Raw genomic sequence first — 17253 nt, forward strand, 5'->3', positions numbered from 1 at the left:
CTAACTTGATAGCAAAAATTAATCCATAGGAGCAAACATTTGCAGATAAAAGGAAACTGTTATAACTCTTAAGATCCAAATTCGAAATCTCCAAGAATCAACCCAACTACAATTACTCAAGTGAAGAATCCGTGGGATTGCACAATTTCAGCAAAATATGAATGGCAATACCCTTCAGCTCGTACACTTGGTGCCAAAAAAAAAAATTATCATAAATTATCGTTGATGCTAGCTTACACATTACCCAGAAAACTTGAAATTCCTTCCTGAAGAACATGGCACTTGATCATTTTTAAACAAGTTAGAACATCTAAGAGTATTCACAAACGGAAATTAAATTTGAAAGAGAGGCGATTAAGGAAAACTTACCCCATAAATTCAGAAGCTCAAATTACAACAGGAATTTGTCAGGGTAAACAAGTTTAAATATTGTCAGACAACGATCAAAGATCTCTTTTTTTTTCTTCTTTTTTAAGTGCAAAAATAATAGAACTTTTTTCCTATTCTCTTTCCAGGAGGGAGGAAGGGGGAAATGTGAACAATTGGGTATTAGGAGGGAGACTTGACTTTGAAGAGATGTCCTACACTATAACAACCACCAAAAATTTAGAATGTGAAGGAAGGTTCAACATCCATCGCCCAGGCAAACTTTGCTAGAAGAGACTTGTTGAACATCTGCAAGGGATAAAGAAGGATCAAAACGTAACCACAATGCATGAGGTCAATTAGAAATAAGAGGAGATGAAATTCATGGAAGTACACTTAGCCATAAGACATTGTAAACGAGGCATATACCTTTTCAATGGGAACCTCATGGCGCTTACACCATGCCACAGTAATCCTAGGATCCAAATAGTTGATTTTTGATGTGCCCAAAGCCACAGTTTTCAACTCTTCTTTAGTATCTATTTGCCTCTCTATGTTATCAATCTTCACATTAGTTTGGTCTATTTTTATCTGTAATCTGCAAACAATTACACTTATATGTCAGCAACTAAAACAAAGAATGGAAGAAAGGCTCGAGTCAAGGACAGCAATTGTACGCTTGAGGGGTCAAGTTCCTCTTCGCCTTGCCATCGGCGCCTTTCACCGGAGGCTTCCCTTTTTTGGCCCGAGCCAAATCTACTTTGAATTCTTCCAAAATAGCCTAATAAAAACACAATCACAACCTAAGGAAATGCAAGTATTTTGAATACACGTCAACTTTATGTAAAATATCATCAATAAGCAATCCTCTTCTATTTTGATGACAAATAAAAACTAGCCACTCACATTATAGAAACTTATCAGACAGAAATGGAACTACAGAGAATGAACACTGATAACAAAAAGTAATCACCTTTAACTCATCTATCTTGTTATTCAACCTTGAAATTTGCACGCTATGGGACTTCGAGACAGTACGCTGGTGATTACAAATTATTGCAACCTGCAACAAGAAATATATACATAGTGAAGGGAAATTCTAAACAGTGTTTCAATAATCATTAGTACAATTTTTCATGGAAGTCTTACCTCTTTATTTGCCACATTATATACCGCAATTTTATCAGCAAGCTCCCCCCCTTGTGTGAGCTTAGTCAACTGCCATCAGTAGCAATGTAAATCACCACAGGAAAAAAAAAGGTTGTGCATTAGTAATGTGGAAGGCATAATGGATCTCCAGACCAATGCACAAAATTTTGTTACTGGTGGAATTGCCATAACGACAACTTTTATCCTATATATATACTATTTATACTGATTGTTGAATGTGATCGTTTCCAACTTCTATAAATCAAACATTTAACATCCATTTCTGCTACACTTAACTAACACAATTCAAAAGCAGCCACATCAAAACAACACCACCTAAATCCCAAGCTAATTAGGCTGGGCTATGTGAATCCTCACTATTCATGTCTCCACAAAGCAATCAGCTTCAATCCAATATTCAACAATGTAGGTTCTCTAGCACTAGAAATTCTATAAAAAAAAATTATAAAAGAAATTCTTCCATTTTCTACTGGCATATAAATTTTATAAAAGACTCTTTACTGGCATATACAGTTTTAACAAGACTAAAAGACTCCTAGCAAACATCTCAGACCTTAAGAATGTACCAACAAGACAAACTTAGCAACCAACTAAGTGGTGTCATCTGTATGGGTTTTTTCTTTTCCTTTCCATTATGTCCTATTATTTACTAAGTCTACACGAATCATTGTAGGTTATTCAGGACTTCTTTCAATTTAATTTTAGACCACCTAGTCTTTTATAACACCTTCTATCCCCACTATTTCACACCTATAAGCAGCTACATCTAGAGGTTGAGACATGACAAAAGCATCTCAAGAACCCTCTTATTTCATCATTTATCTGTGCTACTTGCATCTTTCTTCAAAAGTGATCATTATTAATTCTCTCTAATCTAGCGTGACCATACATCCAGTTAATATCGGCTACTTGTGTTGCAGATAGGTTGACCTAAGAGACAATTCCAATATTCACTCTCACATAACATTGTCCATCTAACAATAGTTCTATAGAAGAGACACTCCGAAAACACTTCCCTATTTTAACCATCCTGTTTAATTCTTTAAGTAACAATTTCATATCATCCATTCCCCTGGCAAATGAGACGAAATATCTAAAAGAAGCCAGAGAAAGAGTATCACATAGTATAGCTCATCAAGCTTTCTAAGAAAACCAAGCAGGTTGTTAACTCTAAACAAAGCAAAAACAACTTTAGTGCATTATCCTACTTTAATCCAAACCAATCAAACTCATATAAGAAAAACACAAATAGATAAGCAGATCCCTTCTCTTAGTTATTAAACTCAGACCAAACTTCTTACAACATATGTGCAACTTGACCAAGATGAAAAAGAAGCAGCCTTCCCCCTTTTTTTGATCAGTAAAAGGTAATATAATATTCAAAAACCTGACAGGCAGTTCCAATATAGAACTGCAACCTTCACTCCTTTTAGGAGATGAGGGGTAACTCTGCCTCAGATTGCTGGACCCATACCCAATGTGTGGGAAGGTTGTAGTAAGTTGATGGCCAATGAAAAACTCGTCAACTTATAATGAATCTTCACAACCCTAACTAGCTCCGGTTGACAAGCAGCTTAGTCACGGGTAACACAGTAGTCAAAAAAAACGTCTAGTCTCTGAAAGCAACTTACTTGCTGCTCCAATGTAAAAGATGCATTATATGTACGAAATACTTTTGCTGTGAGCCCTGGCATGAGTTCCTTTAGATGGGCATTAAGCTTACTCGTATCAAGCTTGTCAAAAAGATCGTCACTGCCCTTTTTTCCTGAAATCAAGTGTATCCATGTATTTCAAGAACGGATTTTTTTTTAAAAAAAGCACATATTCTAGCACAAAAGCAGCATTTACTAACCACTTCGGAACTGTTGAATAGCTTTAAAAACAGGCTCATACACAGCCACCTCATTTTGGTACCTGATAGAATCTTTACCAAGAAAATCGAACTGAAGAAAGCAAAGTCAATTATATGCATTGCAATTAATAGCACAAAACTAAGAACCTGTAGAGGAGTAAATTTCCGAGAGCTCTTCCAATTTAGCTTTTAAAACCACAATACCTTCAAAATATTTGGAGGTACTGGCTCTACATTCTCTACTTTCAAAGTACAGCAACCAACTGTATCAGCTTCGTCATCATCCTGCATCACATTGATATAACTAAGAACACTTGCGCAACCTTTGCATTGTCCCATGCCTCTGCAGGCAAAAGCATGGGTTCTTCATACAAAAAAAATATAAAAAACTGGAAAACTGATCTCTCACCTTCAGTTTTTTTGGATAAATTGATCTCTGCTTAAATTATTTTTTGCTTTATGGTTTTATACCTCTTGGTAAACTTATGAATTGGAAAGCGAGGAGCAACATATATTGCCATAACTTCCTGCTTCTATGCTAATAAAAATATTTTTGAAAGAGATACTAAACCAGCATTGACAACCAGTTTTGGAATTTTCAGACTCTTTTGAGATCTACGCTGCCCCTAGTTAAGTATCCAGGAAAAATAAAAATAAACTAGTGTTCCTGATACCTTCTCATTCCCTGCCCTCAGAGCTAATTTATCGATAAGATAAGTTGCAACTGCAATCTGACGCTTCACAGGATCTTTACTTGCAAAATCTTTTGTATATGCAGATCTAATGCCTTCTATGTAATCCTGCAACCGAGAGACAGTTTATAGCCACCAATCATCATGTGCAACCAGTCAAAAAAAAAAAATCAACTTGCCAATTGCTTCATTGTACCTTCAAACGCCTAGCTTTCTCATACTTCTCCTTATCACTTTGCCCTTTCAAGGAACTACTGGCTGCTAGGAAAACGTATTTGAATTCTCTTGGATTAATAGGGTCGTTCCAGAAAGCTAACCATGTTACTGTGTTGTCATGCCTTACTTCCTTCCACCTGCCAAGCCAACAAGGGGAAGGAAAATAAATGAAGGTGAAACTCTAGCTTTTTACCTTGTATATGGTGCAAAAAGTATATTTCTTACTTCCTTTACCACCCTCCAAAGGATAGACAATTCTTTCAAAAGGATAACAGAGAAAATGAAGAGAACCTTTGGCCAGGGATGGGGCACTCCGGTACTGGAACACCCTTTCCAATATTTATTGTGATATCATTTGGCCGGATCCGTCTCTTTAGCTTTCCCATCTATACCATTCAAAGCAACATCCATCAATACCACAGCGAAACATGGAAGTACCTAAACATAAATAATACACCATTCTGCACATAGTAGAATGTTCTTGGCAGTTTAACCCAATAAATAGAAGGCCAACATACCTTTGGATGTTCCCCACGGCCTCGGAACAATCCAGGTGGTTCAACCCGAAAGTTCCCAACCTGCACATAACGAAATGGTCAGACCATTTCGCAGTTGGTTTATAAGTTTTCCATGCTCCGAATACTATGGGCCTTTCTGATTTTAGGGGTGGATACATAGGTAGGTTAAACACGATAAAGAACACCATGTTGGCACATCACCAAAAGGAAGGGGAAGCTCAAGTTTGAGAGTTAAGATAAAGCTAGGGGGCTCAATATCATATGGCTAAGAAACAAAAAAATACCAAAAAGAGGATGTACTGATGGCACAAGAAACAGCTAAATAATGAAAACAAAGAAACATCCAGAAAAGGACTATGAAGCAATCAGCAAACACATGTGAAAACAATATGTAACAATGGATTACAACATCTTCATTATATCAATTTATTTTCGAGATCGTCACCTATCAACACGGCTGCAAATTCGATCCAACTCCCCAAGAGCTCAGAAGTACACAAATCACTAACAATAACAAACAAAACTTGCTCCATCAGACCAGAGCTAGAAGCCTTCTGTTCCAAAAACAAGACTATCCTCTCTTCCCCCACACATACATATAAAAGAAGAGATATTTCTAACGTAAGATTCAACAAACCATCATTCGGTTACGTCCATTCTTCAATTTGGAGTTGTAAAAAAGAGGGCATTTCATTCTAGGGAAAGCCCTTTCATCCAAGTTAATGAACCTCATTCCTTGTTCTTACTCAGGAATGAACATTCTAACTCTTTTTGCTCGTCTTTCCACTTATCTTTTTGATAATGTTTCCACTTCTATTTTCTTTCTTAAATCAAGTCCATGTACTTCAGCAATACATGACAATGGGAAGACAATTTTTTTCTCTTTACAGCTGATGAATTCTGCCTAGAATAGTCATCCCATGAAAACCAACCATCAAATAAGAGCAGGAAGTACGGTTCAATTCGAACAATCACTATTAAGATGCAAAAAACACATCAGGCCCTATCAAAAATCTCAACAGAATTACAGAAACTGAAAATGGAATGTTCGTGGAAGGGAAATATAACAGGGAAATACATTTAGGTATTCATAAAAATCTACTTTGAAAACCTTTTAACACCATTTAAATGCAATTTTAAAAAGAACTTAATTACTCCCAATAAGAAAAAGAATCTTTAATCAGAGGAAAGTAAATTCCAAAGATGAAGAGAATATGTTCTCTAAAAACTATTCACAGCCATAAAGGAAATAAAGCTCCCCAATGTTGTTTAAGATCAGTCAAGAGGAAATCATTACAAGAATAGCACCAGATTAGAAAAATGAAACACAAAAGAATTTTGGACAACTCCAACCAAAAAATTGTGCTAGCTGGATAAATGCATTGTGAATAAGATGAAATTACCACAATAACAGCAGATGATGTTGAAAAAGACAGAAGAAACATCCCCTAGAAAAGAAGACATAAGACCTTTTTTAAGAGAAAAAAGATGTAAGACCATCTTATAATCCCATTGGGATAAATTTAGAAGATAGCACAACATAATTTCTCTTAAAGTACCATGTATGAAAGCTAAAAGCTAAAGCTAAACAGAACCAAACCTTCTCTTTAACACCATCCACAATAGCCCACATGTATTTCTCTTCTTGCTTAAGTTTCTCTTCTCTCAATGCCTTCTTCTCCTGCAAAATAGGTAAGCAATGTTTTAGATGAAAACCTTGAAGCATCTACGAGCTTTATGTACTGTGCTATTAGATTAAACCACAAACATAGGTCCCATCTTGATCAGACTGAGAATCAAAAATGTCAGAGACTAGGTAAAATAACAGCCAATTTGACAAAATGCCGAACATCTTATAAGTGATCAGTTTGCGATAGTGGAAGACATATTTTTTTTGAAACTCTACATGCAAGTTTGTTTAAGAATGTTGTCAAGCTGAAAGTGGTTGCTATCATCATACACAGATATATTCATCAACCAAATTCAATCCAAGCTTCAACTAATTGACGGCAACAGTGGAAAACAAAACCAATATTCTGGAAAGTGCCCCCCCCCCCCGATCCATCCATGAAGAAAAAAGAATTAAAAACAAAAGGAGAAAGGGACAAGCAGCCAGAGAAAACAAAAAAAATTAGGACAAATCATTTCCCAAATGAGTCCTTTTTAAGTGAGCTAAAAACACTTCCACCATCAAAATGAAGGGAACTTGTTCCCTCATAAAATTGCTAACTAGACTTCTACTAAACGTAATGGTTAAATCCACTTGCTATGAAAAATGAAGTTCTATGATTATCCAGCATTAACATCACTGAAGAGCTATGTCACTCGGACTCTTCAAAAATGTTTACATGTACATGTCGGATCTTTCAAAAGCAGTACATATTTGAAGGGTGGGACACTAGTGCAGCAACACTATTGGCGAGTCGAAGCAACATATACTAAGAGGTAGAGGTTGTATATAAAACAATACTGTGGCTGAATCTCTTGCATTGTAAGGATGTCTTAGATAATATCCTATGAAGTAGTCTCTGCAAATCTTCTCAATTAAGAAAATGTAGCTAAATCTATTTTATAAGGTTGACAGAAATGCCAGTTTCATGCTGGTCAGACAAATGTATGCATCAAATGACTACACAAAAGATCACCTGCCAAACAACTAACTACCATAAGATTAGCAAGTAACATATCCCCCACACAGGAAATCAATGAATTTCTACACAGTAAGCAGAGATGTTTTTTAGTCCAAAGGTGACTGGGATATATTGGCTCTACCAAGTGAGATCATACAACTGCCAAACAAATTCAGAACTTCGTCACAAGTGAAAGATCAGAAATTTTTTTAGAGTTAACAGTTCGGCAACTCCTAAAGAAAGCTAACAAGTGATTAGAAGATGGAAAAGTATAAGCAAAATGAAATTAACCACGGTTTAAGTGACAAGATAACTACAAATTACCATATTTTGTAACTTAAATATTTATTAATTCACTTACTTCTGAACTCATTTGCTTCTTCTTCTCCTTCTCACTCTGATGCCACTCATATATTGGGGTAAAATCACACTCTTCTAACTTTTGAATGACATGGTTTTTTCCAAGTATTTTTCTCCAGTCATTCATGAAATTCTCTTTGAACTGCTCTTTAGTCATGTATTCAGTGTCTAACATCACGGCATACATTGTTGCGACCTGCAGAGAAATTGCTGTACTAAGAATAAAATCACAAAGACATGAATGAGACACATACAATCAGAGACAGATTGAGACCTCTTCCTGCTCTGGAGTAAGATCCACGGGCTTTCCCTTGTAGAGCATCTTAACCCCATGAGGTTTGTATGGAGGTGGAAAAATCACACCATTGTGTTCCAGTGTAGTCCATTTTTGCCCATCACCAGAGCTTGGCTGCAGTTTTGACGACTTAGAGTACTTGGGTTTTTTCAACTTCTTCTTTGTTTTCTTCATCGATGACGAAACAACTTTAGTTGCTTTCTTCACATATGACACTTTACTAGCTGAAGCTGAAGCTGAATCTACTGCCTTTTTTATCCTCTGAGATATAGGAACATCGTCGTCATCGTCCTCTGTCTTCTTTTCAGTTTTGAAAGGCGGTTGCTTACTAGAAACAGGTGTGGACGCATCAGAAAGTCTAGGCTTTTTAACTGAAGCCTGAGCAGCAGACTTGACCTCACCAGGGGGTCTCTTACTTAAAACTGTCGCAGATGGCAAACCATTCTGACGAATCTTAGGCTTAACTTCTTCAGAACTAGAAAACTTGCTAGTGGAAGCCCCTGCATTGGATTTCATTGGAAACCTTGATGCTAAGGGAGTTTCATCATCTGAATCCTCTTTTTTGGGAGGTCTAGACTTCTGAACTGATGTTGAAGTACAAAGCACTTTCTTGGCATGAACAGAAGTGCTCTTAGATAACCCAGAAGGGACCCTAGAACTCAATAGTTTATCATCATCAGAATCCTCAGCTTCATCATTAGGTTCAGATTTTGGTTCAACAGCTTGTTTCGACTCCTTAGGAGTAACATTGGATTGTTGATTAACATTTTTTGCCTGATTACCTGCAGAAGATGACGGCCTTGAGTTTGGTGCAGGAGATGTCCTGCTTGACAGAGGCGACGCTTTTGGACTAGTTAAAGGTGAAACTGCTGGAGATGCCTTAGAAGAGGTGACTGTCTTAACTTTATGAGTACTAGAGCTCTGGCCATTAGGTGAACGTATATCAGGAACTTGCCGCCCCGATCTTCCATCCTGCTTCTGAGATGATGAATTGGACTGATTTTGCTTTGATGTGGTACTACTTCGTTTGAAAACTAAAGGCATGTCATCGTCATCATCCATATCTTCCATCAAATTTGTTTTGGCAAAAGCCTCTACAGCCATGATCTTTCTCTATGCTATACTGTCATATAATGTTCTCCTTTATCTGTAAACATTTTTTCATAATTATAGGGCAGTTAAAATACAATAAAAAGGAAAAAGCAAAGGACACCTAGAGAACAAAAAATTGAAGTATATCACTGCAACAAGGCTGTAACAGAAAGCCACAAGGGAGAAACGAATCTATAACCCCAACATATGGCAAGAAAACATAAATCTAGTTTCTTCCTCTTAACAACTAGTCCAGTTGTACTTTAAGTATAGGTATTATAACCTATCAAGCCAAACACAATTCCAGCATTTTTTAAAATGCAGTTCAAGTTTCTTTTTAAATTTACTTCATCTATGTTTTCTCTTTCCAAAAAGTAAGTTTATTTCTCATTAACTTGGCACTTATCCTCAAGGACTCAATGCTTCTTTAAAGGGCATCTCTCTCCCCATCACACAAACACAAAAATAAGACAGGATCCGTTCCCCTCTCCATTCATTTTGTATGCAGTATGAAACATAAAATCCGCAGAGCAAGCTAAATAAAATTTCTTCATATGGAAATTTCTCCTTTCTATTCCAACACATACTATAACCCCAAATCTAGAAGCAAATTAAACAGTAGGCTCCTGGTAACTGTGAGCTTGAAATATACATGCACATTAAAGATTTAAAAAAAATCAAATTTTCAGATAAAATGTAATAAAAACTGATTAGCATTAGAAAAGACAAATTAGTCGACCATCGGAGCTTTAAGGAAGTGGTTTAAGATGGTTTAAAAAAAAACCAAAAATGTACAAATTAACTAGTAAGCATATAAAAATAGTTATAAGAATTAACAAATCGGAACTTAAGCTTTCATTAAGAAGTGGAGAGATAAGAGATAAATCATTAGAACAATTTCACATTTTAATTATTACATGAAAAAAAAAAGGGGGGGATTAGGGTTTTTGTTTCAGATAGATGAAATTGGAAAGATATAGAGCAGGAGAGAGAGAGAGAGAGAGAGAAAGAGAGGTGAACGTACGGAGATGAATTTGGCCGGAGAAAGAGATCGGAAGGAGGAGGAGAATGGGGATGAGGAAGTTCGTAGGCGAGGAAGAGTGGTGGTCATTCAATGGTAATGGCCGAAGAAATCGACATTCCAATTTCAATTCATCTTAGCAGGCCAATCGGAATTTGGGTCCGAATTCGACCGCCATTCACCGTTACACGGCTAGGTTGGATTTGGGCTTTCTGTGACCTACAAGGATATTGGGCCTTCGAGTCTACTTGTTATAAATGGGCCCACATTTTACTGTTTCCTATGATAAATTTAAGGGCAAATTCATATTTGTATGTTATAGCAAACTTTACATAATTGCGCTCCATAGCAAACATAAAACTGTATAGTTTGCTATATATATACTATTGTATAATTCGCTGGCCTAAATTGTATAATTCGTTGGCCTATTTCGCTGCAATTGTATAATTTGTTTTGCATACAGTTGAATCGAATTAAAATGTATGTATATTGCATAATTTTAAGTGTATAGTAAGAAGATATATGTTTTTCTCGTTTTATACAAAAACAGAAACACAATATATACACTTCTGTTGTATAAAGCTAGAGAAAATTGTATTTCACTACAATTGTATAATTCGCAATTGTATAATTTGTTGGCCTTTTTCTCTGCAATATTTGAAGTAAAATGTTTGTAAATTGTATAATTAAGTGTATAACACGAAGATATACATTTTTGTATGTGTATATACAATTTTCTCTCGCTTTCTACAAAACAGAAACAGAATTATACACTTCTGTGTATAAAGCGAGCGAGGCGAGCGAGAATAGAGAGTGGCGAGCGAGATTTTTGGGAGAGAGAAACTGGCAAATTTTAGCTAATGTTTGCTATGGAGCACAATTAAATCAAACCCTAGCTATTCCATTTAATTTAGGTAGTTTGCTATTATATACAATTTTCCCTAAATTTAATTATTTATTTTTGCAAAACTAATTTTCAACCAAAAAGATACAAGAAAGAATAAATAATCTTTTAGTGTTTGCAAAAATTGAAAAACTTTTCTCTCTTGGTGTAATCATATGCATAGCTAGTTTTCATTGTCATTAATCGTATGTCTATATTTGCAAATGTTTCGGGAGTTATTAGTGGAGACAGATGCATCCAAAGTCCAAGTCGAGGTTAGAGAGATAAAAGTGATTATTGGTAAAGGGTAATGAGGTTGAGTTTGACTCATATGACATTAGGTAAAACGTTGAAACAAGTAAGATTATTTCTTTTGTTTCTTATATAATTTATTTTTGAATTATTATTTTGCACTCAAATGTCACATGTCTTCTGTCCTGTGTAATATAAACCTTATAATTTTAAGTGATAATCAAAAAAGTGTTTAATAACACAACTTTCAAGTTGTGTAAATCCTCAATATGTATATGAATTAATTAAGGTGTTTAAATTTGTGTCAACTCTAGTTACCATCTTATCCTAATTATACATCAAAATACATGCCCCATGACTTTGGCTTATTAATAAGCATGTCAAGTATGATATGAGAGTTATACTCATGTCAGAAGTAAAATTGTGCAATGGATAAACGGATAAAATTATGATATTTAAGTAGAACAATTAGAAGGAGCATATACATTAACCATTACCCATAGTTGACATTTAAATTTCTCGATTATCAAAGAAAAATAAGTTCTTCAATACACATCCGTGACCCGTGATGTCATCACTCCTGAGCTAACAATGGATCAAATACCAAACCTTAGTTCGAGGACAAAGAATTGTGGGCTTTTGCCTAAGGTTACCTTGGTCTTTCAAGGTAGTATAGCTTAGCAAGTTAGCAGGCAATGTTGGTGGATCCAGAACTCAGCCTTTATATTCCTTTGTTTCTGATTCAGGAATATCGTAAACACTCCCTTCTTCCAACAATAGTTGTTCACTGTACTAAAAATAGTTGTCCAACAATATTTATTCAATTTAAAAAATCAAGAGATAATTTACCTTTTGTATTTATTTTAACCTTAATATGAAATTACTCATTATTTATTGTTTCTTAAACAATGTGTCAAGTCAATAGTTGACAAGTACTAGCTATCAAAAATTAAAACACATGGTTGTAGACACTGAATTCCAAGCTCAGATGTGCTAATCTTTACCAACTTCAATCTACATTTATAATGCTTTTGTCACCATCAGTTTCACAGAGTTTAGGCCAGAAGTCAAGAACACAAGGTTAAAGTCATCTCAACTTTGTCTACTTGGGCATAGCAGGTAAATCAGCAAGAGTGGGAATAAAAAGTTATAAACTAGCCTGTAAATTGCATCACCTGCCAAAAAGACAAATAAATAGAACAAGTTGTGACACTTCACAGTTAATCTTCTTCACCCATATATAGATATAGAAATGTTGACAAATGCCACTCAGCCAGATGAAAATTTGTAAGGCAGTTGATTGCAATATTCACTCAAACTTTTACTAGTGGAATTTCAACTCAGCAGGATATATGGAAAGGCTTTGCCTTATAGTGGAACAAATGGCAATCTGTTTCAGATGACTACGCATATAGAGAGGGATATCTTATAGTGAACTCTAAACTAAAATCGTGCATATGATTCAAAATAAATGGAATCCATTCATGTGCTAACACATTTTTGAGCTGGGACTCAATTATAGACAACTTTGTTGCACCGGAACTTGGCATCAGATCAAGTCGAGACAAGCTACTTGAGACCATGCGCATGTTACATGGTCTGTACATTCCCCTGAGACTGAGTTCGAGACTTGGCTGCCCCTTCTTTCCATCCTTTTTGACGCGCCCTCATCTCCCATGTAGCAGTCATTTTCTTTTGTGCCAATAAAAGAACCTCAGCTTTTTCCCTTGCCTCTTCACATGTCTCCATTCCAGAATTGCATTTGTCTGCTTCTTTCATATATTGGGATGTCAACTTTTTTGCTTCAAGAAGTGCCATGTCAGCCTTCCGCTGATTTTCTGAGGCTTCAGCTTCTCGCAGTTTAAGTTCCTCAGACAACAAATCAGCAAAGTTTTTTTCCGTGTCTTCACCAACTTCTGGATCACGCTTAGCACAATCTGCAAAACATTGAATAAGAAGGCAAATCCAAGATTTTAGATGTCAAGTCACAAAATATAGATTTTAATGATAAAAAGAAAGAGTAAATGGCTACTTCAACGCAACAAAACTAAAATATAGGAGGTTCACATTAACTATACGATATTTTGAACATATTCAGCTTATTAAGATGTCAAGCATTTGCAGTCTTGCAGATCATCCAAATATTTGCACAGTTTCAACTCATTACAGAATCAAAGAAATCATGCCATCCTCGAACTCAACCATCATACTTGAGATGGTCGTTTATGGGATGCAACTAAATAAATGTTTTTACAACAACAAAGTTCTGCAAAATGTCCTATTTAAACTAACAGTAGTTCCTAACCTACCAAGTACTAAAAGGTCTCATCTGAAGTCATACAATATGCTCTACCACAACAGAGATTAGATGCATCAGATAAACTCATAAGAACTCTTCCTTTTTCGTCCATTTTCAGATTTCAAACCAAAAAATCTCAGATTTATAATAATACATGTTACACGTCTCCTCAGATAATTTTCACAACTAAATTAATCACAACTATGCTGCGATCCTTCCACTTCGACAAAAAAAAAAGAGCTGGTAATCTTCTGCAGAAAAAGTATGCTATTGTTGTTTTAGTAGCCAAAATGAATCCATATTGAGGAGAGAAACTGATAAAAGATAGAGAGGGGGACGAGGAAGGCATGTCCAGAAATTCTTCGAAGTTGTTATCAGGCTACCAGTGGAAATGCTCATAGAATTTCGTAGAAATACTTGTCCGAATTTTTGGATCCATTAAGTTGTTGTAAGTAGCTTCTATGCTCCTCTGTCCAACAATAGTTGTCCACTCTACTAAAAATAGTTGTCCAACAATACTTGTCCTTTTGGAAAACCAAGAAATAATTTACCTTTTTGTGTCTATTTTAAACTTGCTATTAAATACTATTTATCATCTACACATTTCTCAAAGCATAAAATTTAATAAATTCAAATGATAATATAGTAATATTACCCCTATTATTTATTGTTTTTTAAGGTGTGGCAAGTCAATAGTGGACAACTATTGTTGGACAAAGGGAGTATCAAGCTACTGCCTTTTTCATGTTAAATGTAGTTGTGGCAATCAGGGGATCCATCAAAAGTCCAAAACAATGTCCTTGACGAAGGCAGGTGTCATACAAGGGAAATCCAAGGGTTATATCACCTCAGGTGTTAAGTTGCCAAAGCTAATATTTTCATGTGTCACGTAATAGCTTCCAATCAAGGTATCATTCTGAGAGTCATAACAGAAGAAAGCAGGTTATTCAAGAAAATATAAGGGTTCGATCAGTACATAAGCAGGTTATTCAAGAGAAAATACGGGTTCGTTTTTTTTTTTCCTTATAAAAAAACACAAATCATATTAGAAGCCCTTACTAATATTTCATCTGCAGGCCTATTTACATTAAGGTAAATATGGAGTCCAACGGAAAATCTCTGACATAACTTAGAGGGAGAGAGCATTTGACAACACCAACCTAGAATGGTTAAAAACCCCTCAAGCTCAAAGTCGAAATACGAACCCAAACATATTCCTATGATAATAAAGTTCATGAAAACGTAGAATACAAAGTGTTGATGATCTCAATGTTAAGAAAGGTAAATGATAAAAGCTAGAAGAAGAAAATGATGACTTGATGAAATCTTCCATCGGATCAAAAAATAAATGATACCATAATCAAAGAAAACTAAAGAACTGCCAAAGATCTCATGACACTAACCTGTCAAAGAAACATTGCTCAAACCTGCAAGACATACAAAAATAAGAAGTCAATGGGAGCAATACTCGACAAACCAATATCCTCACGTAACCAGATACTCTAAACAACCCTAAGAAAAAGACATGGTGTCCAGATCATAGGAAATGTCAATTCTGCTGAACAAGCATGGCAAGTAAGCAAGAGAAATCTTCCATGGCTCCACTATGGTCCATTCAAAGGACAAAGACCAAAAGCTATCACTAAAAACTCCCAGTTTTAAGATAGGTGAGTTCCAAATTGTTCAAGATTTACTATATTACGAAAAGGAAAACCAGAAGAATTTAATATATCTCAAACTCACAAGAAACATGTGAAGGTCACCAAACTAATTAACCATATCAGCCACGACTTCAAGACAACAGGTTTCATAACTCATAAGGAGGAAAAGCAAATAGTATTTTTAGACATTATTCAAAGTTGATAGCAAATTTTCTAACCCACACATCCTGACTCCCGCCCTTCCTCCAAATAATCCCAAACGACATATAACAACAAGCAGAATGATTGGGGAATAGTTCAATTCACGTTAACACATTCATGAAACAAGCCATGGAAATATTGCCTGAAATATAAAAAGAACAAAAATGATTAACAGTAGTAACAACAACTAACAATCTGCAATAATTGAACTTCAAACAGTGTAAACTTCCCAATTTAGCCTGAAATTAGAAGTATAAACTTACAATTTCAAATCACTGTATCATTTTAGCAGGATTATGATTCAATATACGCAGCATATCACATAAAGCACAATCAATTGGATTCTGCTTCCTTTAGAAAGCAGATCCAAAGCCAGAACCAACAAAGGTACAATTTTTTTTAAGATCTTTCAATTAAACCACCAGATTCACAAATGGGTCTTTAAGCAAATAAAAAAGGGTTCTTTAAATTACCATATCCGCACAAAAAGACCATTCTTGACAGTTAATGGCACATATTACAGCAGATCAGGGAAAATGTATACCTGGGGGAATAAAAAAGAAGGGTTCCGAATTGCAGTCACAATTACAAGGAGGGCAAGTAGTAACAGAAGAAGAACGGCTAACAGCAACTAAACCTTCCATCAAGTGCCAATACAAAGGAGGACCCAAAATATAGGCTGCCAAACTAATTGCCATTAGACCCAATACAGATTTCAACACCCTAGGACTACATGGTGATGATCTTCCTGCTTGATTCAACGCCATTGGTCGTTCTGTTTGCTTTTTCTACTGGCCAGTAAACGGAGAAGTTGGAAAAAACAATTTTGAGTTAAATTGTTAGTTTTGTGCTTACTTATGGAGACCAATAGCAGATGAATGAGAGTGTGGAAGAAAGATCAGCTGTTTTTTTTTTCTCCGCTTTTCAACTGCTGTGACGCGTTTGGGAATTTAGCCCAGATCCGCCGACGCCTACTAAAGTTCGAATTTCAGCCTATTAAAATGTAATTATTTACTTTTTTTAAAAAAAAAAAAATCTTTGAAAGTCACTGATTTGATTAAATTGGAAAAAGAGTTTTGGATGTGTATATTAACTTATTTTTAGTGATATTTTTATTTTTGTACTGTTATAAGTTTTAAAAGTGTTAAAATAACTCAAAAAATGTTTTAAACTTTTTAAGGGGATAAAATATTCAGAAAGTCAAAAATAAAAAATGAGAGATAATAAGTCACCAATAAAAAAAAATCCTCCAAACACACTTTAATCATTGGGATTGTTTCGAAAAAACAACTCAATTCTTCCTCTTTTTTATCTGATATTAAAATTTCTTTTTATATACCCAAAATCAACTTAAGGATTCTTTGTTTCAAATGAAATTGTTGTTCTAATTGGTAATGCAGGTTGTTAGAGATTCATCTTTCATACAGCGAAAAATATTATTAGTTATATATTATTAAAATTATTTATATATATTAGATAACGAATTCTTTTAGTTAATTCGTAGTTTACTTTTTTAAATTTGAATCTCTTATTAAAAATTTTAGCTTTCGCCAATATTAATATGTGTAATACCTTTAAGTTCTCAATAAATAATGAATGTAACAATTGAACAATAAATTCAATAAATAATGAGTGCGAAAATAGAATTCATTTCTCAATAAATAATGGATGTAAAAATTGAACAATAAATTCAATAAATAATGAATCTGAAAATTAAACGATAAATAATGAAGGTAAAAATTGAA

At 35.0% G+C, this 17253-nt stretch overlaps 2 protein-coding genes across 3 annotated transcripts; both read right to left on the minus strand.

Moving 5' to 3' along the window:
- Positions 1–354: 354 nt before the first annotated feature.
- LOC101261043 (DNA topoisomerase 1 alpha) lies at positions 355–10406 on the minus strand. 2 transcript variants are annotated; one of them, XM_010325545.4, is made up of 16 exons: positions 10216–10406; positions 8079–9246; positions 7806–8000; positions 6415–6495; positions 4815–4874; positions 4588–4682; positions 4277–4433; positions 4063–4188; positions 3593–3673; positions 3389–3479; positions 3168–3301; positions 1516–1584; positions 1340–1429; positions 1044–1147; positions 796–964; positions 355–675 (listed from the first exon to the last, which is right to left on the minus strand). In XM_010325545.4, the coding sequence occupies exons 2-16, from the start codon at positions 9201–9203 to the stop codon at positions 607–609; spliced, it is 2646 nt and encodes an 881-aa protein (XP_010323847.2). In that variant the 5' UTR covers positions 9204–9246; positions 10216–10406; the 3' UTR covers positions 355–606. The 2 variants fall into 2 exon arrangements, 1 of the variants encoding a protein (XP_010323847.2); XR_011210799.1 differs by lacking the exon at positions 1044–1147.
- A 2154-nt stretch (positions 10407–12560) lies between these two features.
- Positions 12561–16572, minus strand: LOC101260358 (uncharacterized). The gene is made up of 3 exons (XM_004243442.5): positions 16053–16572; positions 15050–15073; positions 12561–13284 (listed from the first exon to the last, which is right to left on the minus strand). Exons 1-3 carry the CDS (start codon positions 16273–16275, stop codon positions 12938–12940), a joined length of 594 nt encoding a protein of 197 aa, XP_004243490.1. The 5' UTR covers positions 16276–16572; the 3' UTR covers positions 12561–12937.
- Between the last annotated feature and the right edge of the window lie 681 nt (positions 16573–17253).

This window comes from Solanum lycopersicum, chromosome 7 (genome assembly GCF_036512215.1).
Source record: "Solanum lycopersicum chromosome 7, SLM_r2.1".
In the NCBI taxonomy this organism is placed as follows: domain Eukaryota; kingdom Viridiplantae; phylum Streptophyta; class Magnoliopsida; order Solanales; family Solanaceae; genus Solanum; species Solanum lycopersicum.